Source organism: Staurois parvus, unplaced genomic scaffold (genome assembly GCF_062004578.1).
Source record: "Staurois parvus isolate SC_StPar_1 unplaced genomic scaffold, SC_StPar_1.0 ptg000329l, whole genome shotgun sequence".
NCBI classification, from domain to species: domain Eukaryota; kingdom Metazoa; phylum Chordata; class Amphibia; order Anura; family Ranidae; genus Staurois; species Staurois parvus.
Genome location: NW_028318125.1, coordinates 699,374 through 723,702, shown reverse-complemented (window position 1 = coordinate 723,702; position 24,329 = coordinate 699,374). Strand labels below are relative to the sequence as shown.

General features: G+C 41.6%; 1 protein-coding gene across 1 annotated transcript in view; it reads left to right on the top strand.

Annotated features, from left to right (window-relative positions):
* The window catches only part of LOC149457275 (enhancer of mRNA-decapping protein 4-like), a gene marked incomplete at its 5' end in the record, with an annotated part of 340,946 nt that overhangs the window by 190,942 nt on the left and 125,675 nt on the right, over positions 1–24,329 (top strand). Inside the window, one exon of the mRNA XM_089683949.1 lies at positions 21,309–21,495. Coding sequence (XP_089540075.1) covers positions 21,309–21,495 — 187 coding nt within the window. The remainder of the gene's footprint in view (positions 1–21,308; positions 21,496–24,329) is intronic.

Below are 24,329 nucleotides of genomic sequence, written 5' to 3'. Positions count from 1 at the left end.
TCTGGCCATCTCCTGTACTGTGTCCGCAGTCTGGTCATCTCCTGTACTATGTCTGCAGTCCATTGGTTCAGAATTTTTTTTTCCTTTTTTTCACCTCTAAAACCTAGGTGCGTCTTATGGTCAGGTGCGTCTTATGGAGCGAAAAATACGGTATTCATATCTTGTGTATTTTGTAGTACAGGTTTTTTTTCTTCTTTTCTTCCTGGTTCCCTTTTTCCTACTCCACTCTTTATGATATAGTTCATCATCTTTTTCTGATGTAAATTTTGTTATCTTATATGTTTAATTGATTAATATGATATCACCAAGTTTTTGCACTGTTAGACACATGGTATATATTGTTTTTTCATGTTAAATCCCCTGTAGCTGCTGTTTGGCTACTATTAGGTTTTGTTTTTCATTTCTTCTGTACCTGATGCCATTCAATAAAAAAATTACAATAATATAAAATAGTCTAGCGCAACCATATGAAACAAAAATAAACTTTAAATAATCAATCCTTTCATTCTCCAAGTGAAAAAGCAAAGGTCCTCAAGAATTTAAATTGTGACAAAGCTCTTCTACATCTTCGTGTGAACATGACCTTAGTGCTTCAACCACCGCCACACAGATTGGCCACTCACCTCAGTTTTAATGACTACTGTGCTAACAGTAAGTCATAAGCACTTTCCCTTTAAGGGCAAGACAATTGATCCATTAAGAGTTTTCATCCACTCATGGCTTCTCCTATGATGTCCTGTATGATACTCGTGCAAAAATATTAAACAGGCAACCCATAGTGTGTACTGCAAATAGACTTCTTTACTGCTGAAAATGGTAAAACAAATTACAAGATATAGCATTCCAAAAGTGCGTAATAAAAGCATGTACAGGAATGCGAAGCTCTCCAAGTTGGCCGTGGGATGACATCATGTGATTAGCTCCTTCCCCTACATGTGTTACGTCCTGGTCAGGACTTCCTCAATAGGACTCTATTTACTAATTAGGTGACTTCTGAAGGCAATTGATTCCTTTAGATTTTAGTTAAAAGTATCAGAATGAAGAGGGCTGAATACAAGTGCACTCCGCACTTTTCACATATTTATTTTAACCGCACATTTACTGCTACAGGGCGGCATTTCCGGGTAGGGGGTGCGCACGAGCCCGGTGATTACTGCCGATCACTGACAGGTAGGAGGGCTGCATTGTTTACCAACAGCCCTCCTCCCTGTCATTTTAGGCACACTGCTCTGCCCCCTAGCAAAACACTCCCATCACAGTTAACCCTTAGATTGCCCCTCATATTAACCCATTCCTGCCCAGTGCCATTAGTATAGTATCAGTGTTTTTTTTAGCACTGATCACTGTATTGGTGTCACTGGGGATGTCAGTGACACCAAGTCAGTTTCCCCATTGTCAGAATGCACGCCGCAGTCCCGCTATAAGTCGCTAATTGCCGCCATAAGTCACTGATCGCCGGCATTATTAGTATACAAAAAAATCCAGTATCTATACTGCCATTTGTAAATGCTATAACTTTCACGTAAACCAATTAATTTACACGTATTGGTAGTTTTTTTTAGCAAAGACATGACGCAGAATACATTTTGGCCTGAATTTATGACAAAATTCGATTTTTAAATTTTTTTTTTTTTTTACTGGACATGTTTAATAGCAAAAAATCTAAAATATTGGGTTCTTTTTAAATTGTCGGTCTTTTTTGTTTATAATGCCAAAAATAAAAAGCCCACAGGTGATCAAATACCACCAAAAGAAATCTCTATTTGTGTGAAAAGAAGGATGTAAATACCATTTATGTACCGTATTGCATGACCGCGCAATTGTCAGTTAAACTAGTGCAGCGTTGTATTGCAAAAGAAAATGGCGTAAAGTGCAGTATCTATATCATAGTTTGTAGACGCTATAACTTTCACACAAAGCAATCAATATACACTTATTGAGATTTGTTTTTTACCAAAAACATGTAGCAATACATTTTGGCCTAAAATAATGACATACTTTGGGTTTACTGTATATTTTTTATAGCCGAAAGTAAAAAAATGTTTTTTCTTCAAAATGTTAGGTCTTTTTTTTTTTGTTGTTTATAGCGTGAAAAATAGCCCAAAAGAAAGCTATATTTGTGTGAAAATAAAGGACGTAAATTTCATTTGCGTACAGCATTGCATGACAATTATCAGTTGAACGCACAATTATCAGTTGAAATAGTGCAGCACGAATAGCAAAAAGAGGCCTGGTCATTAAGGGAGGTAAATCCTCAGGGTGGCAAATGGTTAAAAAAAAATGTTGAACACCTTTTATCATTTTCCTTCCACTTCACAATTATGTGCCACTTTGTGCTAGTCTATCACATAAAATCCCAGTAAAAAACATTTACGTTTTTGGTTGTAACATGACAAAATGAGGAAAATTTCAAGGGCTCTAAATACTTTTTCAAGGCACTGTATTTTGTGGATTGTGAGGATAAGTGTGACGGAGGTGTGGGTGAACAAAACACATATGAAGATTAAGAGGGATTTCAGGGCCCCTGATCAAAGGGTTCTTTATTTTGGAGGGCTGAAAACTAGGGAGTCAGATAAAGGAGAAGTTCACAGGGCAATAAGTCCAACACTGTGAGGGACATGCAGAAATTTAATAGGGTGGCAAAAGCGAACATCAAAGGATAAGTCCAGAGGCACAGGGCAGCAATCTAGTATAGCAGAGAGTTCAGAGTTTCAAGGCACATTCCGGGGCACAGCGAGTAGCAGTCCACAATCACAGTCTAGGATCACAGGACCACAGTTCAGGTATGAGGGACAGGTGACAATCAGGGACTTAGTCCAGAGTCACAGAGCAACAGTTTGGGCTCAGTGAGTAGCAGGCCACAATCCAGTACTGCAAAGTCCAGTGGCACAAGGCAACTATTTAGTACAACAGGGTATGACAAAGCAAGTGTCAAGTCCAGCACACAGGGCAGTGTTTCTGGCCCAGTAAGCATTTAAGTTCATCGCACAAGGCAGTAATCCAGCACAGCAGGGTGTGATACAGCCTGATCCATTCCAGCACACATGGCAGGGATCCTGGCACTGCAAGAGTTTAGATGACTCATCAGCCGACAGCTACCTCAGCCAAAGGGGTCTAGGTAGGGTGCCAGGGAAAGGAGGTCCAAAGGACGGAGGGCACAAGCCCTTAGGCCAATCGCAGGCCCTCGATAGGCAATGTGTCCTGGCCACAGCTTCAGAACCACACAGACAGCCGTTGTGAGAGAGGTAGAGGCATAGCAAGGAGAAGTAGTCTGCAAGATAGCACTGTGAAATTCAGGGTGAAGTCATTCATGCGGGCAGCATTCCTCATCCCCCTTCTAGTGGAACCTCCAGGTGTGGTTCCCCTGTGCTCATCACTGAAGTAAGCTCTCCACAGTCTGACCCTTTTCTTTGTTGTTTGGAACTGTTAATGTAGCCAGAGGTCTCAGCTAGCATCTCCGGGTGCCAAAGTGTCTGGCCATCCAGGTACAAAATTCAGGGCATCCATACCTCCAGACCCTCTGCTTGGTCACAGAAACTCGCTAATCAATTAGGAAGATCTGCTAACTTATTTTCATACTGCTTTTCATTTAGTTTCATGTAACAAATGTTCTTTTAAAGGTTTTCTCTCTACCCATTTCTCAAAAATCAAATATTTCTGACCTCCGTTACATTAAGAATTTGTGACTTGCAGCCAACCCATCCTATTGAAGGTTGTTACTACAACCCCTGGCAAAAAGTATGGAATCACCACTCTTGGAAAATGTTCATTTAATTGTGTAGGAAAAAATCAATCACAAACATGCCTCAAAACTATTTTCATATTATATACTATTTTAAAAATTTAAAAAAAGATTTTTTTGAATATTATGGAATCATGATAAAAAAAATACTGCAGTACACCACTAGTACTTTGTTGCACCACCTCTGGCTTTTAAACCAGCTTGAATTCTCTGAGGCATGGATTTAACTATCAACAATCAGTATTCCTCATCAGTCTGGCTCCAACTTTCTCTTATTGCAGTTGCCAGATCAGCTTTGCAGGTTGGAACCTTGTCATGGACCGTTTTCTTTCATTTCCACCATAGATTTTCAATTTGATTGAGGTCCGGACTATTTGCAGGCCATGCCATTGAGATTATATGTCTTTTTTGAAGGAAAGTTTTCACGGCTTTTGCCCTATGGCAAGATGCATGATCATCCTGAAAAATTATGTCATTACCAAACATCCTTTCAATTGATAGACTAAGAAAAGCGTCCAAAATGCCAATTTAAACTTGTGCATTTATTAAAGATTTAATGACTGTCATCTCCCCTGTACCTTTACCTGACTTGCAACCCCAAATCATCAATGATTGTGTAAATTTGCATGTTTTCTTCAGGCAGTCTTTATAAGAGATGTTGGTTGATCCCAGTCAGCAGTCTATCAAATCTGGACTAAGTACAAATTTTTATTCTTCAGGATCTATATAACGCCAACAGTTTGTGCAATCTAGGAGGAAGGGTTGAGTGATACAAAAGGTAATAGCTGTGGGGGATGAGCTGATGGACGAAATAAAAGGCAGATTACTAGTTAGAAGCAGGCTAGGGTTCTTTAAAGAGGTTTTCAGGGATCGTCTAAAGGTGGATAGATTAGGAGATACGTAGCTGGACAGATTGGGGTAAGGAGTTCCATAGGATGAGAGAAGCGCGGGAGAAGTCGAGGAGATGACATGGGAACTAGAGAGCAGAAGGTCTTGGGAGGAACGAAGAGAGTGGTTTGGTTGATATTTTGAGACCAGGTTGGTGATGTATCTGGGGGCAGAGTTGTGGATGGCTTTGTAAGTTGTCAGTATTTTGATTTTTATTCTTTGGGTGAGTGGAAGCCAGTGGAGGGATTGGCAGAGAATCGTAGCAGACACTGAACAGTTGGTAAGGTGGATGAGCCTGGCAGCAGCATTCATGATGGACTGGAGGGGGGATAGCCTATGCAAAGTTAAGCCAATGAGAAGGGATTTGCAGTAGTCGAAGGGAGAGCTAACCAGAGAGTGAGTTAGGAGCTTTGTGTTATCATTGGTTAAAAAGGGGCGTATTCTGGAGATGATGTGGAGGTTGAGGCGGCATGATTTGGACAGGGATTGGATGTGGGCCTAAAATTATAGTTCAGAGTCCAGGGTTACCCATAGCACCCTGGAATGCAGGGATGCATGGTTAGTGGTGCTATTGATCCTGACCAAGAAATCAGGGAAGAGGTACATGGGGGTGAAATATTATGAGCTCCGTTTTGGACCCAGCATTTCATATTCCTAATATGTGCCTGCTGTACCATGTCATTGTATGAAAAAGTATCCAGTTCTCTTTGTATTGTTTGAAAATCTAACCTAGATCACAGCAAAGGATTTAAGGCCACTGTAACTTGGTGTACTAGGTTATTGAAAAGGCATAAACTGGTACTGAGGCAAAAGACCAAAATTGCACAAAAATTACCTGCAGATCTTGACGGCAAAGTAAGCAATTTCTTTCGATATGTAATACAACAGTGCAAGAAACATGGCTATGCGTTAAGTAATATCGGAAATATGGATGAAACTCCTATGAATTTCGATATGGTTGGAAATAAAACTGTCAATTCAAACGGTGTAAAAACCGTGTTAATTAAAACAGGACATGAGAAGTCCTGTTTTACAGTGGTACTAGCATGTACAGCTGACGGCTCCAAACTAAGACCAATGATTATTTTTAAAAGAAAAACAGTGCCGAAAATCAAGTTCGCTGTTTGGAGTTTTTGTACATGTGAATGAAAAATGCTGGATGGATGAAGAAGGGGTAAAGCTATGGCTTGATAATGTATGGAGTAGGCGACCTGTGGACTTCGTCGAGAATGTAGCCTACTGGTGTGGGATATGTTCAGGGCTCATTTAACTACCAGCACAAAGAAAAGGCTGGCAAGAATAAACACATGCGGCAGTTATTCCTGCAGGATTGACATCGTTGGTACAGCCACTGGATGTGTCCCTAAACAAGCCATTTAAAGATAGCATTCGAGAACAGTGGAATGAGTGGATGGTCATTCACAAAAGGAGTAAACATGCATGCTCCACAATTGGATGTTTTCTGTAACTTTGTCATAAAAGCCTGAAATGATATTGATACAGAAAAAGTAATCAAGTCTTTCAAGTAGTGTGGCATATCAAATTCATTGGATGGTATGGAGGATGACTACTTGTGGCAAGTTGAAGGGGAAGCCGAAGCTGAAGTCACATAATCTGATTTGGAATTAGATCCATATGATGACTGTCTTACAAATGTATCACAAGATATCATTGATGAAAGATGGTGAGCATGGATTAGGACCACACCCAGGAAGGAGCCTGACCATGGCTTGGTGTGGCAGCCCGATGGGAGGGCTCCCAAGCACCTCCAGTGTCCTGCCGAGAAGGGGAGAGATGTGCGGGAACCCTGGAGAGACTAACCAGGGAGAGGGGGGGCTTGCCTGGCGAGGAGCGTGGACCTAGGACCTCCGGGAGTGGCGGCCATCGCGGCGTGTCTTCCTGTGCTCTCGGCGTGATGCTGTGTATTCCCCGGGGCTCAGTGGACGCTGGGCGATCAGGTGATCTTCCGCAAGGGAGCACTGGGAGGCACAGGAGCCGGCTGGCATTTCTTGGAGCAAGGGAGACGCTGGCTCTCTTCCCCCTGCACACAGGACCATGGCAGCTGGAGAAACACGGAAACGGGCTGGGTGAATGTTGAGTGCAATGTTCCCCAGAAGAGTACCTGGAGCCGCCTCACCTCTCACTTGGAGTAAAGGAAGAGATGTCCTAAAGTGCGGGAAAGTCTCTCAGAGAAGTTCAATATCTATAGAAACCAGAGATCTCACATGGGGGAGAAGTATTCCTGTTTCGAGTGTGGGAAATGTTTTTCATGTAAGTCCTATTTTTATATATACCAGTGATAATACAAGAGGGAGCAGCCATACCCTTGTTCAGAGTGCGGGAAATGTTTTCTATAGAAGTCCAGCCTGCATATATATCAGAGACCTCACATTAGGAAGATGCTATATCCCTGTTCTAAGTGGGGGAAATGTTTTCTCAGGCAAAACTAGACTTTACATATATCAGAGATCTTACACAGGTGAAAAGCCATATGTCTGTCCTGAGTGCGGGACACACTTTTCAGTGTAGCCCAGTCTTCACACACATCAGAGATCTTACATGGAGGAGAAGTTGAATACCTGTTTGGAGTGCGGGAAATGTTTTTCAGAGAAGCCCTTTTCTTCATATATGACAGAGATCTCATACGGGGGAAAAGCCGTATTGGGTATCAGAGGGTGAGTGAGAGCTGCAAAAATACTGAGATTAATATATTGCATGGGAACTGAGCTGTATGTATTGAACTATATGCTTAAACTGAGGAGGGGTTCACCCAGGGGGTCCTAAAGGAAAATCAGGAGGAGGACAATGTAAAACAGATAAAGACCTAGAAGAAGAAGACCCGGGTAGATGAGTTTGGGAGTGGGGGGAGAGAAAAAGGAAGAAAAGAACTGAGAGGGGGATACCCATGGAAGACAAGAAATTTTGATATCAAATAAAAAATAGACCTGCCTAAGGCTTCCCAAACAGGGTCAATTAAAAAATATATACCCTCACAGACTCCAGAGAGACAACAGGGTATAAGTGTAAGAGGTAAGAGGGAAAACAGCGGGAAATGTTCCAGACTATCCCTAGGAATAGCTAACAGTAGTCAACATATGGAAGAAGTGGATATGGATAAAGTAGAAGAACAAGAGGAGAGCTCACAGATGCCTACTAAAGCAGAAATAGCAGAAATGTTTAAAGGACTTGAAAGATCCCTAAATAGGAACTGACGAAATTACACAAAGATCTGGGGCAAATATTATCAAGGGTGGAGGAGATGGAAGAAAAATTAGATAAACATGCCCAAATTATCCAGAAATTAGAAAAACGGGCGATGGAAAAGAGAAAAGAACAAAGAAATCTGTTATATAAATTGGAAGAATAGGGATAGGAGATGCAATCTAAGGATACAAGGCTTTCCGGAGATCTCCCAAGGAGAAGATTTGATGGGAATAATAACGAGAATGCTGAATACTATAATGGATAGAACTATAACCGAGCCTCTCAAAAAGGAGGGAGTATATAGAATAGGAAAATTATTATTATACATGATTTATAAGGCGCCAACAGCTTGCTCAGCGCTTTACAATATAACGGGAGACAATACAACAACAATACAGTTCAATACAAGAGGGATTTGAGGGCCCTGCTCCTTGGAGCTTACAATCTAGGAGGGAGGGACTAGTGGTATAAAAGGAGGTAACTGGGGGATGGACTGGTTGGAAGAGTAGAAGATTCCAGTATTAGCTGAGGGCAGGATAGGCTTCCCTGAAGAGATAGGTTTTCAGAGTGAGCAGAGTAGAAGTCTAATAAATTGGGGTAGAGAGTTCCAGAGGATGGGGGAAGCTCTGGAGAAGTCCTGGAGATGAGCATCGGAGGTGGAGACAAGGGAGCTAGATAGTAGGAAGTCTTGCGGAGGAGCGGAGAGTAAGGTTTGGATGATATTTAGAGACAAGATCGGTGATGTAATTTGGGGCAGAGTTATAAATGGCTTTATACATTATTGTTCGTGTTAGTGTTTAGTGTTTTCAATTTTATCCGGGCAACAGGAAGCCAGTGGAGGGATTGGCAGAGAGGGGTGGTAGATACAGAACAGTTAGTAAGGTGGATCAGTCTGGCAGGAACATTCATGATAGAATGAAGAGGGGATAGCCTGCAATTCGGTTGGCCAATGAGGAGAGAGTTACAGTAGTCAAGGCAAGATATAACAAGGGAGTGAATAAGTTGCTTAGTGGTTTCCGAGGTTAGGAATGGGCGTATCGTGGAGATGTTGCGGAGGTGAAGTCTACAAGATTTGGACAGTGATTGGATTTGGGGTTGAAAGGACAGATGGGAGTCTAGGATTACACCTAGCACCCTGGCATGAGGGGTGGGACTGATGATTGTGTTATTGATCTTGATGGACAAGTCCGAAAGGGGGCACGGGCTGTTGGGAATACTAAGAGCTCAGTTTTGGAAAGATTGAGTTTGAGGAAGTGGAGTGACATACATGATGATATGTCACTTAGTAGGTTAGTAATGTGAGAGGAGACTGAAGTGGTGAGGTGAGGAGTAGAAAGATAGACTTGTGTGTCATCAGCATAGAGATGGTACTTAAAGCCATGGGAGTTTATCGAGTGACCAAGGGAGGAGGTGTAGATGGAGAAGAGAAGGGGTCCAAGGACAGAACCTTGGGGGACCCCTACAGAAAGGAGTGAAGAGGAGGAGGCAGCGTTAAAGGTAACACTGAAGGATAGGTAGGAGGAGAACCAGGAGAGAGCAAAGTCTCGGAGGCCAAGAGAGTGGAGTTTTTTGAGGAGGGGGGGGATCTTAAACCATATCAAAAGCCGCAGAGAGGTCAAGTAGTAAGAGTACGGAGTAGTGGCCATTGGTTTTAGCAGTTAGTAGATCATTAGTGAGTTTTTGTAGGGCAATTTCCGTGGAGTGTAGTGAGCGAAAGCCAGACTGTAAAGGATCATGAAGGTTGTTTTCGGTGAGGTGGGAGCTCAGGCGATTGTAGACTAAGCGTTCTAGGAGTTGAGGTAAATGGCAGCAGGGAGATGGGTCTTAAGTTGTTCAGGTTGGTGGGGTCCAGGGAGGGCTTTTTAAGTATGGGAGTGATGTGCGCATGCCTTAGAGGGGAAGGGAAGGCACCAGTAGAGAGGGAAAGATTGAAGATGTGAGTTAGGGAGCATAGGATGGAAGAAGAGGGTAACCATAGTAGTTATGAGGGGACAGGATCCAAGGGGCAGGTAGTGAGACGGGCTTCTGAGAAAACCTTAGTGACCTCTTCGGTAGTAGCATGGTCAAAAGAGGAAGGTGTTGAGGGAGGTTTAGTATAAGGTATGCTGGATGGATGTTTGTGCAGTGGCGATGCCCCTACGAATTGCGTCAATCTTGTTTTTGAAATGATTTGCAATATCGTGAGCAGTGAGTGAGGTACTGGGTGGAGGTGGAGAAAGTAGAGAGTTAAAAGTAGAGAAGAGACGAGGAGGACTGGATGACAAGGTATTAATAAGAGTGACAAAGTAGGCTTGTTTGGCAGCATGAAGGGAGGAATTGTATGTTGAGAAAGATTTATATAGGGTGAATGCTTGTTGAGGTTTGGTTTCACGCCACAATCGCTCCAGCGCACGACAATGTCGTTTAAGATTTCTGGTGTCGTCAGTCTGCCACGGTTGTAATGGTCGGGGCCTGATGCTTCGTGTTGTTAGAGGAGCAAGTGAGTCTAATGCGGATGAAAGCAAACTGTTGTAGACAGCAGTGGCCAGGTCAGGGCAGGACAGGGGAGAGATTCTGTCATAGAGTTGGTCAGTTGCAGAGTGGAAAGGAGCAGGGTTCAAGTTTTGAAGGTTTCTGCGGGTAATTGCTGCTTGGAGGGATAGGTATTTGAAGACGAGATTACTGTGAAGGTGATGAGATTGTGATCAGAGAAGGAAAGGGGGTGTTTGTGAGGTTGTAGGGAGTGCAAAGACGGGAGAAAACAAGGTCTAATGTATTCCCATCAGAGTAAGTGGAGAACTGTGTACACTGTGCTAATACAAAAGATGAGGTTATGTTGAAGAGTTGGGATGTAGCCCGGTTATTGACATTAATAGGGATGTTAAAATCTCTGAGAATGATAGTGGGTAGTTCAGAGGAGAGAAAGTAGGGTAGCCAGGCGGAGAAATCATCAAGAAAGCGGGACACTGGTCCAGGAGGCTTATAGATCACTGCAATCCTCAGAGAAATGGGAGAAAACAGCCAGATGCAGTGAGTCTCGAAAGAAGAGAAGGATAGAGAGGGAGGGTTAGGGAGGACTTGAAAGGTGCTCAGTGGGGATAGAAGCAAACCAACTCCATTACCTTTCTGACCACTGGGTCTGGGTGAGTGGATCCAGATGAGGCCTCCATAGGAAAGTGCTGCGGGGGAAGCAGAATCTGCTGCTTGGAGCCAGGTTTCTGTAATTGCTAGTAGGTTAAGGGAGCGGGAGATAAAAAGGTCATGGACAGAGGTGAGCTTATTACAGACAGAGCGGGCATTCCAGAGCGCACATGAAAAAGGGATGGTGGTTTTTGGGAGCACTGGGACTGATGTTAAATTGAGGGGATTGCGGCTATTCCCGGAAGAAAGAGGATGCCTGGTGTGGGAGGACCAGGGTTTGGGGAGATATCCCCAGAGGTTAGGAGAAGAAGGGTGAGGAAAGTAAGATGGGAGCGGGATGTACACAAGCACACATGCCTTCCAGTACTGGTGTTTGGGTCAGCAGGAGAGTGAAGTATCAGCAGGAGGTGATGAGAGCAGTAGTAGGTAGATGGTAGCGGTGAGGGTGAGATGTACCAAGTTTTGGGGTGGAGCAGAGGGATAAAGAAGTGAGATTTTGGGAACGCAGGATAGTAATATGAAAAGGAGGAGTAGAGGGGACATATTGCAAAGGTACATGGAGTGGCACTCAGACTTGTAAGAGATGTTTCCCAGGGTGTTTGTTTGCAGTCTGTCCAGCATGCAGTAGTTTCTTGCTGTTGTATCTTCCTGCTGCTTGAGTTATCCTGCTTTAGTTAAATTGCTGTGTTTAACTGCTTCTTAGCATTCCAGCACACAAGGTAGAGGAGTTGGAGGGAGGCGGGAGGTGTGGAGGAGGGACGGGAGGGTGGGTATGGGGAGGGGATAGGTAGTTTAAGACTGCAAAATAGTGGGAGAAACATCAGTCTGGAGAAATCGTAGAGATCAAAGGGGAAGATGTGGAGGAAAGAGGAAGAGAGAAGAGATGGGGAAGATAGAGGTGTAGAGAGGAGAAGAATGGAAGAGATTCACTTTGTGACTTATAATGTTAAAGGGTTAAATAGCCCTGGGAAGAGATTTGGGAATATTTAAAGAAATTTGACATAGATTTTCTTCAGTGTTTTTTTTTTACAGGAGACACATTTGGTGCAAGAATCAAATGTGAAATTAAATTCCAGATATTATCCAATGTGGTTTTATGTAGATTCCCCAATTACACGTGCCAAGGGAGTGGCAATAGGTTTTGCGAAAAATATAAGGTTTAAGCTGGAAAACAGATTGGTAGATCCAGAAGGGAGATTTCTGTTTCTGAAGGGAGAATTACAGGAAATAGACTGTACATTAGCAAATATTTATTGCCCGAATAAGAAACTGGAGGTATTCCTAAAAAATACTCAGAGGAAGTTAATGGATTTCAAAAAAGGCAATTTAATTGTGGCAGGTGATTTCAATCTCTGTATGGATCCCCAGATGGATATGACGTCCCCTGTATAGAGAGATGGTAGTAGGTCTCTGAAATCCTTGAAAAAAATGATCTACCAATGTCAACTTGTAGACATATGGAGAATTAATCACATGAAGGACAGAGCCTATACGTTTTATTCTCATGCACGTGTGATGTATTCAAGACTGGATTATATATTGCTGGACCATCGAATTATCGAGTCTCTGCTCGAAGTAAAAATAGAAGGGATGTCAATATCGGACCATGCGCCTGTCACAATGCAATTACTATGGGGAAATGAAGAGATCGGGGGGAAATTATGGAGGTTAAATGAGACTTCCCCAGGATTGAGAGGTGGATCAAAGAATAAAAAAAGAAATAGAGCAATTTTTTGAGGAAAATGATTCTGGGGAAGTATCCGTGGCAACAGTGTGGGAGGCTCATAAGGCCTATATTAGAGGAATCCTGATAGCGATTGGAGCAAAAAAGAGTGAAAGAAGAGAAAAAATAAACCTGCTTCTTAGTGAACTATGTGAGTTAGAGCAGATACATAAAGTAACAAAAGAGATTATGCAGAGGGTAATAAAAGAGAAGAATTAAATACATTTCTGGAAGAAAAGAGAAGAGTGTTCAATAAAATAAGTGAGAGTTACAGATGGGGAAATAGGCCAGGAAAGTATTTAATGAGGGCTCGGAGAAAAAAAAAAATCTAGGTACTATATAGAGGAAATAAGAGACCACAAAGGAGAATTAATGTATGCAACTAAAGATATAGCTAAAGTGTTTAAAGAATGTTATAATAAGCTATATAATATCCCCAACAGCTCCATGAGTAAAGATGAAGTAGGAAAAATAGAAAAAAGACAAACATACTTAAAAATGTAAGGATTACCAAAATTAAGTGAGGAGCAATTGAAATCCCTAGAATCAGCAGTAACGCAGGAGGAAATACAGTTAGCATTAAAGAGCACTATAGCCGGGAAAAGTCCAGGACCTGATGAATACACAGATATTATAAAAAATATAAAGAATTATTAGTACCTAAAATGAGGATATGTATGAATGCTTTGGGAGGAGAGATGAAAATGAGGAGGGAATCCCTACAAGCCCATGTAGTTCTCATACATAAGGAAGGTAAAGATGATACTCACTGTTCAAGTTACAGACCGATTTCCTTATTAAACACAGATACCAAACTATATGCAAAAGTTCTGGCAAACAGGTTGAAAGACCTAATGTTGGAATGGATACACATAGACCAGGGGTAGGCAACCTGCGGCTCTCTAGCTGTTGTGGAACTACATTTCCCATGATTCACTGCAACATTACAAAACTGACAGTTACAGCTATGACTTGCAAAGGCATGATGGAACTTGTAGTCCTGCAACAGCCGGAGAGCCGCATGTTGCCTACCCCTGACATAGACCAAGTAGGCTTTGTCCCAGGGAGAGAGGGTAGAGATAACCGACTGAGATCTCTGTTTCTCATACAAAAAAGTAGGAAAGAGAAAATCCCTGCGGTGGTACTCTCTATTGATGCTGAAAAGACATTTGATAGAGTAGATTGGGGATATATGTTGGATACATTGGAAGTATTGGGAATGGGACCTAGAATGAGAGAGTGGATAAGAAAATTATATAGTCAACACTCTGGAGCAATCATGGTTAATGGGGAATTGTCAATATTTTGGGATGCAGAACGGAACTAGACAGGGATGCCCTTTGTCTCCATTGCTATATGTTTTATCATTGGAATCTCTTTTGGCTACAATAAGGAATAATATAGATATAAAAGGAATTTGGATAGGAGATACGGAGCATAAGGTGGCAGCTTATGCAGATGATATGCTGTTCTATGTGGAAAACCCAAGGATAACATTGCCAAATTTAATGAAATCACTGAAAGAATATGGGGGATGTCAAGTTTAAAAATTAACACAACAAGAACAGAAATTTTAAACATAAATCTTCCAAATAGAGAGAAAAATAGGTTACAGGAGGAATTTCCCTTTGGAGAGAAAAAGAATTGAAATATCTAGGAATAAAATTAACTGTATACTCCAAGAACTTGTATAAATTGAATTATATCCCATTGTTAAATGAGATCAGGGATGAACTAAGGAAATTAGGAGGGGGAACCCCATCATGGATAGGTCGTATAAATTTGATATAAATGGTGATTGTTCCAAAAATATTCTATAAATTTCAAATGATACCAATTAAACTACCAGAAGTATACTTTAGATCAATTAAAAATATGTTAAGATTTATTTGGAGGAATAAAAAAACGAGAATAAGCCAGGAAATTTTATGTAGAAATAAAGAGAAAGGAGGATTGGGAGTCCCAGATTTAAAAAGATATTATAACTCGGTAATGATGGTGAGAATTTTTGACTGGACATATAATGCAGAGGGGGAAAAGCTGGGTTAAAATAGAAAATATACTAAGTAATACTAAATTATGTGGAATTGTATGGTTACTTCCACAATACAGAGGATTAGCAGACAGTACAAGCTTGTTCACATTTAATGTTTAAAGAGTTTGGGATGTATTACACAAACAGATAGGATGGAAATTTAATTCATTGTTAATGCCCTTAAAGTTCACAGAGTTCCCCCCCCCCCTCCCCCGGGTAAAGAAGGTATCACAGGGAGGTGGATTAAGAAGGAAGATGCACAATTAACTTGCACACCTGAGGATTTACACCCCTTAATGACCAGGCCTCTTTTTGCTACTCGTCTCTGCACTAGTTTAACTAGTCATGCAATGCTGCACCCAATCTAAATTTACGTCCTTTTTTTTTCACACAAATAGAGCTTTCTTTCTGTGGTATTTGATCACCTGTGCGCTTTTTATTTTTCATACTATAAGCAAAAAAAGACCGAAAATTTTGAAGAAAAACTATTTTTTTACTTTCAGCTATAACAAATATATAATAAACTCAAAATTAGTTATAAATTTAGGCCAAAATGTATTCTGCTACATGTTTTTTGTAAAAAAAAAAAATCCCAATAAGTGTATTTTGATTGCTTTGTGTGAAAGTTATAGCGTCTACAAACTATGGTATAGATACTGCAATTTACGCCATTTTTTTTTTTTTGCTATACAGCGCTGCGCTAGTTTAACGGACAATTGCGCGGTCATGCAATACGGTACATAAATGAAATTTATGTCCATTTTTCACACAAATAAAGCTTTCTTTTGGTGGTATTTGAACACCTGTGCACTTTTTATTTTTGGCGCTATAAACAAAAACATTTTTGAAGAAAATGTTTTTTTTTCCAAAATACAGTATTTTCTCATTTCGGTTATAAAAAATATCCAAAAAAAAATAAAATTTCGTAATAAATTTAGGCCAAAATGTATTCTGCTACATGTTTTTGGTTAAAAATAATCCCAGTAAGTGTATATTTATTGCTTTATGTGAACGTTATAGCGTCTACAAAATATGGTATAGATAATGGAATTTACACAGCTTTTACTTTCTGACTGCCCATCACATTTCTTGAGGTGCTAAAATACCAGGACAGTTTCGAAGGCCCTGACATGCCAGGATAGCACCAACCCCCCCCCCAAATGACCCCTTTCTGGAAAGTGGACACCCCAAGGAATTTAAAAAGAGGCATGGTGAGTTTTTTGCAGATCTCATTTTTTCTCACAAGGTTTTGAAACATGAAAAAAGAATAGAAAAAATGTTTGTTTTTTTCTTCATTTTCCAAAAACTTGTGGCAACAAATGAGATCTGCAAAATACTTACCATGCTTATCAAATTCCTTGGGGTGTCTACTTTCCAAAAAGTGGTCATTTGGGGGGGGGGGGTTAGGTGCTATCCTGGCATTTCAGGGCCTCCGAAACTGTGATAGGTAGTCTGGAAGTGTAATGAGGAAATAAAGCCCTTTAAAAGCCTGAAGGTGCTTATTGGATTTTGGGGTCCTGTGCTTGGCTAGACTGCCAAAACGTCTCTCACATGTGGTACCCCCATACTCGGGAGAAGTAGCAGAATGTATTTTGGGTAGTAATTCCACATATACCCATGGCATGTGTGAGCAGTAAATTTAAATGACAATTTTGAGAAAAAAAAAATTGTCATTTTCCAAAAACTTGTGGTAAAAATAAATTCTTCTATTGATTCAACATCCCTCTCAGCAAATATTTTGGGGTGTCTACTTTCCAAAAAGGGGTCATTTTGGGGGTTGGGGACGTTTTATGCCCAGCATTAGAAGTTTATGCCACACATCACTCAATCTTCTAACCACCTAAAGACCAAGCCTTTTCTGACACTTTTCGTTAACATGAAAAAAATCTGTTTTTTTTTGCTAGGAAATTAATTTAAACCCCTAAACATTATGTATTTTTTTTAAAGCAGACACCCTAGTGAATAAAATGGTGGGTACTACAATTTTTTATGGCACATTGTAGTTTCGCAGCGATTTTTCAAAAGCAATTTAAAAAAAAAATACACTTTTTTTTACTTTTAATGCACAAAAACACAATATATTGGCCAATTATTTGGTAAGATATAACAGATGATGGTATGATGAGTAAATAGATACCAAACATGACCTGCTTTAAAACTGTGCATGCCCCGTGCAATGGCGACAAACTTCATACATTTTTAATATCCGTAGGCAACACTTTAAAAGCCTTTAAAAGCTACCATTTTAGATTTACAGAGCAGGTCTAGTGTTAGAATTACTGCACTTGATCTGACATTCACGGCGATACCTCACATGTATGGCACAACCGCTCTTTACATACCGACACAGGGTCAACGCTTGTGCACCCAGGTGTGCGTGTATGGGAGGAGCGTGGTGTTTTTTTTTTGTTTTGTTTTTTTTTTATTTTTATTTTTTAAATTATTTTTACACTAACTTTCTTTTTTTTTTTTGATCACTTTTAATGCTATCACAGGGAAGGCAAATATCCCCTATAAATTCAATGGGCATTGTCATATTTTCTTTTTTGAGAAATCTGGAGTTTATCAGGTTCTAGATATCTTCTCTGCCCTTACATTATCTAATCAAACCAAAATCGGTGTGATCAGATGCTTTCCCAATTTACAAGTGGAGCTGTTTATATCTTGCGAAACTGAAGTGATAAAATGCTCGTGGCTTCCCAATTCTTAGACTATAGAGATGATTGGCACCACTCTGGTCTCCAATCAGCTCTATGGTTAGCTGGCAGAAACACCGTCTGCATTCTCAGGTTCCCCTCGATGGCACGGGACTGCCCAAGAAGGCCGTTTAAGGCAGCAGGGGGAGGGGGGTATCATATCCCGCTGCTTGTAAAAGCAATCCTGCAGCTAATTAGCCACTAGGAATGCTTTTACATGAAAGCCGATCGCCGGGTGAAATAAACAATACCAGGATGATGCCTTCAGCTGTAGGCATCATCCTGGTATAATCATTTAAAGTCCAGTTATGTACCAGTACATCGCTGGTCCTTGTTGGGTGTATATGCTATGTTTTTTTTTGTATGCAGCCTGTGGATTGAATGAAAAAAAAGGAAATCTGCCAGAAAAAGTGTGTGGTATGCCCACCATTAGAATATACCACCTTGCATGCACCCACTTCTAATGGTGGGCAGACATTAGGTCACACTTTGCCACAAGCGCCAGTTCCAAGATTGAACAAATGTCTAAATAGTGGCACGCTTGAATAAAAATTGTCCATGTACAAGTGGTACCCCATATGGAAAAAGGATGACACCAAGTCCCAAACTATCTTGTCACTACTCCCCATGTAGTCTGGGCATCCGGTGAGCTCCACGTGACTATCTTTTCCCTTGTAAATCCAAAACTTATAAGTATAGCCTGTTGCCCTGTCACATGTCTTCTACATCTTAACCCCATATCTGGCACGCTTGCAGGGGAGAAATTGTTTGAATGCAAGGCAGCCAGAAAAATTAATGAGGGACTCATCAACGCAGATGTTTTGCTGGGGAGTAAAGGCATCTGCAAATTTTAGGTTAAGGTGAGTTGCGAGGGGCTGAAATTTGTGGAGCCGGTCAAATTCAGCGTTACTCCGAGGATGACAGTGTATTGTCGTTGAAATGCATTAAACACATTATACTCTCATATCTATGCCTGGCCATGGCAGCAGAGAACACGGGCACAGGATGAATCGGGTCTGCGGACCAATACAACCGCAATTCATTTTTTTTTGTAATGCCCATGTTGAGGGTTAGGCCCCCAAAAAAATTAAATTCGAAAACCGTAATGAGTTTCCATGCGAATGGTCTGGTAAGGTTTGAATTTGGGTTGGCGGTGATAAATTGTTGTGCATATAAATGGCTTTGATCCACAATCAATTGCATACAGATATTCTGTGAAAAACAGTTTCAAAAATGTATTTATTTATTTCAGGTACTTGTCTATACACTGTCAATTTACGCAGCGCTTTACACATATATATTGAACATTCACATCAGTCCCTAACTCTCAAGGGGTGTACAATCTAAGGTCCCTAACTTACATTCATACATACACATATTAGGGCCAATTTAGACAGGATCCAATTAACCTACCAGCATGTCTTTGGAGTGTGGGAGGAAACCAGAGTATCCGGAGGAAACCCACACAAGCACAGAGAGAACATGAAAACTCCATGCAGGCGGCGCCATGGTCAGGAATCGAACCCATGACCCATTTACTGCAAGGCAGACGTGCTAACCACTAAGCCACTGTGTCGAGGTATGTGAAAGACCAAGATGTACTAGACCGCTGGTACTTGCCAGTTCACCAAAAAGTAGAGTGGCACTAGTACTGGCACTCTGCTGCATATGAGAGTCATCAAAATTTACCGGCAAGTGCTAACAGAGATCAGGCCTGATTCTGCGAACACTGCGGTTTTGTGTGCAGTGTATCAAGTGACAGTGACCTACTGACACTGCACTTGCTGGGGGAGAAGAGGGGGGGGGGTAAGCATAGGGGCTAAACGCAGGTGCTGGCAGGTGACGGGGCTGATCCCGCTAACGTGTTTTTGGAGACGCTATACTAATGTGAACGCTGGTATAGTGCTGATCTGATCAAAGATATTGACCCGTTCTGACACTATACTAGCAATGGAGGTTTATTGTACATGAGCGTGCTCCTGGCAATCAAGGGGTTAAATGTGGTGACTGGTGTACTGACGGGCAATCTGACGCTATCTCGGAGGGGCGTGAAAACCACGGGAGCGCGAATCACACACACACACATATGTATATATGTGTGTATATATATATATATATATATATATATATATATATATATATATATTTGATTTTGCGCCCTCATGCCGCCCTGTAGCAGTATTTCTGCTATAGGGCGGTCAGGAAGCGGTTACAGAAGCGGTTTGTATTACGTCGCTGCGTTACTTTAACTGACAATTGCGCTGTCATGCAACACTGCACCCAAATTAAATATACATCCTTCTTTTCCCACAAATTGAGCTTTCTTTCTGTGGTATTTGAAAGCCTGTGCATTTTTTTTTATTCTTTGCTCTATAAAAAAAAAGGCTGACAATTTTGAGAAAAAAACAATATTTTGGACTTTTTGCTATAAAACATGTACAGTAAAAAAATAAAAAAATTTAATTTAGTCATAATTTTCTGCCAAAATGTATTCTGCTGCATGTCTTTGCTTAAAAAAATCCCAGTACGTGTAAATTGCTTTACGTGAAAGTTATAGTGTCTACAAATGGTGGGGAAGATACTGGGATTTTTTTTTTATTATACTAATAATGGCGGTGATCAGCGATTTATGACAGTGATCAGCGACTTATGGCGTAATTGCGGTGGACATTTTGGCCTGGTGGGGAACTGACTTGGGGTCACTGACATCCCCAGTGACAACAATACAGTGATCAATGCAAAAAAAAAAAACCACTGACACTGTACTAATGGCACTGGGGAGGAAGGGGTTAACTTTTTATTAAATGAAAGGGTTAATTGTGTGAGGGGAGTGTTTTACTAGTGGGTGGGGGGGTGTACTTCACAGGAACAGGCTGATCCCGAGAGATAGTCTTCTCTCAGGTTCAGCGTGCTCTGAACTGACAGATTGCAGAGCTGCAATGTAAACACTGCAACCGTGCTATCTGTCAGTGATTACCGGTAATCGCCGGCACCTGGCGGCTAATGACCCGCTGGGATCTGGTGATGGACTCCCGTTGCATGACGGGTAGGGCGGGCGCACGCCTCACGCGCGCCCCCTACCTGTTTTGCAGAGCGCCATTAAAAGACGGCGCTGTGCACACAGGTGCCGCCCTGCCGCAGTAAAAACACTGCGGCGGGTCGGCAAGTGGTTAATGAGTATGTTTGTATAACTTGTTTATCTGAAAAATTAATAAATATTTAAATTAAAAACAAGATGTCATTGATGAACTTTATGATGTCAGAGGATTAACATGATGATGATTGTGAAGGATTTTAAGTACCGGTAAGTCATAACCATTTCAATTAAAAAATATGATGTTTTTAAATGATGTTGCCTCGAAAGGGGGTAGTCTTATACGGCAAGTATAGCGCAAAACCTAAGTTTTAACTGAAAAATTAGGGAGTCGTCTTATACACCCAGTCGCCTTATATGAAGGAAAGTATGGTACTTATATTTAAAATAGCAAGTGCTCATGCGATCGTTGCGATCTGATGATGAAACTCGTAGCATGGGACTTGCGGTGACGTCCCATCCGCTTACTGGAATGCCCACTGGAGGGCACTGTTGCATTTCCTGCCTACTGTTAGAGATCGCCATTTTTTATGCGTCCTGAGTTTATAGGTAAACCAAAAATCGTAACTTTTTTTTATTTTATTTTAAAAGTAATTTTCTCTGAGACCATTAAGAGGTACACGCTCCAAAAGATAATTTCTAATAACTTATGTGGTGGTTTCTGCTTGTTGATGCTTACTACTGTTATTGCTTGCTAATCCAAAATGGTTTACTACATTTATGCAAAATTTTATAAATTTAGAGTGTGGTTAAATAATTGTTGCTATAATATTGCTTTATATTCATTACACGTGTGGCTTTTGCAGATATGCAGCAGTTGGAAGCTCATCTTAAAAACAGAAAAACACATGAACAAGAAACTTGTGAGCCTCTTTTGACACAACTTCAACAACTTATGGAATCACTTCAGGCAACAACAGACCAACTGTCTTCTAACTTGACCAGCAGCATGAGGTCAGAAGTCCAGCATCAGCTACATGTAGCCGTGGGAAAGTAAGTACTACTCAAAAGAATTTAAAGACAATTAAACCACGGTTCCACCCAAATGGGGAAGTTCCAGTTTAAAGATTGGTCCCCCTTTCCCCATTAAGGATTGGCACCTTTGGGGAGTGGGGGGGGGGGGGGCGGCTACCCGAATTTGACAGGTACCCACTCCCACTTCCGCTGCGATCGCCTAGGGGATCGGAAATTGAAGTTGTCCTCCTACCCTCCCTCCCCGATATCTTGTGGGATACGTGACAGGTCCCAGAAGATGACGGGGCGTTCAGGAAGCCCAGCGCTACTCGCGCAGGCACAGTGGGCACCCAGCTGTGAGGAGCCGCAAGCTGTCACAGCCGGTTGCCCACACTGATGATGCTGGCACCTGGAATACAGGACGGCCGGTGAAACAGGCTGCGGTGGGGCAACGCGGGATCGTGGGACAGATGATTGGCTGTTTTTTAAGAATCAGCTACAGTTTTTGTAGCTGCTGACTTTTATTATTTTACAGAGTGAGTGGAACTCAGCTTTAAGAAAGAAAAAAAAAAACAACAAACATGTTATACTTAAGTTCTCTGTGCAGTGGTTTTCCACAAAGCAGCCCCAATCCTCCTCTTCTCGGGTCCCCCCCGTCAGTGCTCCTGGCCACTCCTACCCCTCCTTGCTATGGGGCCACCTAAGCAGGCTCACTTCTGAGCCACTACTATACATCTCCATGCACACACACAGCCATGGCTCAGCCCCGCCCCTTCTCTCTCCTCCTCTGCTCACTAGCAGTGATTAACTACAGTGGAAACCAATGGCTCCCTTTACTGTCTCAGCCAATAAGGAGGTAGAGTCCCCCAGACAGTTGATGCTCTCGTGCACAGCGCTGGATCACGATGGGGCTCAGGTAAATATTAAGGGGCAAGCTGGGGGGCTGCTGCACACAGAAGATTTTTACCTTCATGCATAGAATGCATGAAGGAAAACAAAACCCTGAGCCTTTACAACTACTTTAAACAGTGAGCTCTTCTAATGTCTTTTAAAAGTGTTAATCATTGAGTTTTTTTTTTATTTTTATTTTTTATTTAAGGGGCCAGTCTTTGGTGTTGGACAGTATGCAGCCTCCTGATAGAATTGTCAGTGGTTCACGTTTGCTCTGGAGTGACTCTTTTAATTAAGCTCTAGGCTTGGTCCAGAGTTGATGCATACCACCAGCCTAATAAACCTGAGCTCTGGCTTCAGAGGTGTTCCAACACCCCCAGCTCCAACTCTAAAACTGCTCCCGAAACAACATCTGAGGTTTAAATAAAATTGTTCTTTCCTATGTACAGTACAGGACACATTCTTGGCATTTATAGACCTTGGGTTATAGGCTTGCACCTTCAGGTCATTGGACACTGACAAAGCTTTTAAGGACATGCCCCTTTGGAATCCCTCTATATACCCTACCAACTCTTCAAGTCTTCAGTTTTTTTCCAGTGTGCTAAGGTGATGGATGACTTCCCTCTATGGAAAAAAGGAAAACACACTTTTAGCTTAACCAGTTTATTATTTTACTTTGGATTCTTAAATTCTTCACTGTCTACAAATTCAACAATAGAAGCAGTGACTTGTGCAACCTTGGTAAAACTTTGAGACCCCTTACTGTGGGAACAGCCTGTAATAATGGTTCAGGCAGTAGATCCTGCTTGGGCTCTTACCTTGGCACATGGTGTAACATGTGTAGTTAGCCATAGGGTTCTAATACAGGTCCATGGCCATGGTCCATCCCAAATTTATGAAGACCCCTTCAGGGGTATGCCCACTGTGATGGGCAAAGCCTGGAGCAGTGAAATGGACAGGTAAGACATAGTTACCCTGTTTTTGAACTGTTACTGTAGTTCCATAACAAGTATGAGACATAATAGCTTTATTACTTGCTTTACACAAATCATGTGCATATTGAATAGTGTTTTGTTATATGATAAAAATCAGGAATGTTTTTGCATCCTATTCACTTATACAGTAAAACTTAAACACTTAAACTTTAGAAACTTTGTGCTGAAGTTCACCAGTCAGAGCATAGTCTCAGGTGAATTACTAGGTATTGCCCCACAGCGCAAGCTGCACAGTTTATAATGTATTTGTGCTTTATCCCAACCTTTTCCCACAAGGTCTTCACAACAGTACAGTTTGCACTGGGGTTGTTGCATATTCCTTCTAGAACATGCTTTTACCCAATATTGTGTTGGTGATGATGCTTCCTTTGTGCCAGTGTAGAACCATATTTAAACACCAGGCTCTGCATTTAATTCTAGTGCTATCTAAGACATATCCAGGGTATATATCACCCCACAGGTTGCTTACTTCACTACTGGAAGGTTTGCAGCCAGGTTGCTGCATATTCCTTTTAGGACATGCTTACCATATATTCTACACCCTACTCCGTGAGTATCCCTCAGGGAATACCCTCACTCTTAGCTATGGCAAAAATCTAGCGAAAGGCAGCCAAGGTTACAACTGAGGCGAATATTTGTTTTGCTGAAGGACCTCACAATACTCAGACTACTTCCTTTGCACTGGAGCAGGAACCGATTTTAAAACCAGTCTCTGCATTCGATTCTAGTTCTGTTTCAGACATGCAACAAATGGCCTATTTGACCAAAGACTTTTCTGCTGTTGGACAGCTAACAGCACAGCCATCATTGTCCAGGCTCTTTCTCCACCGCCACTGTCTCTCTTGGAGTCGGAAAGTAAAATGGCTCCTTTTGGAGGGCACAGTCATTGAAGACAATGAAGAGGACCCCAAAACAGTGTTAGAGAAGGCTGTGGAAGCCTTGACATCGTTGCACTTGATTCTCCTATGTTTTGTGTTGCCCCCTTTG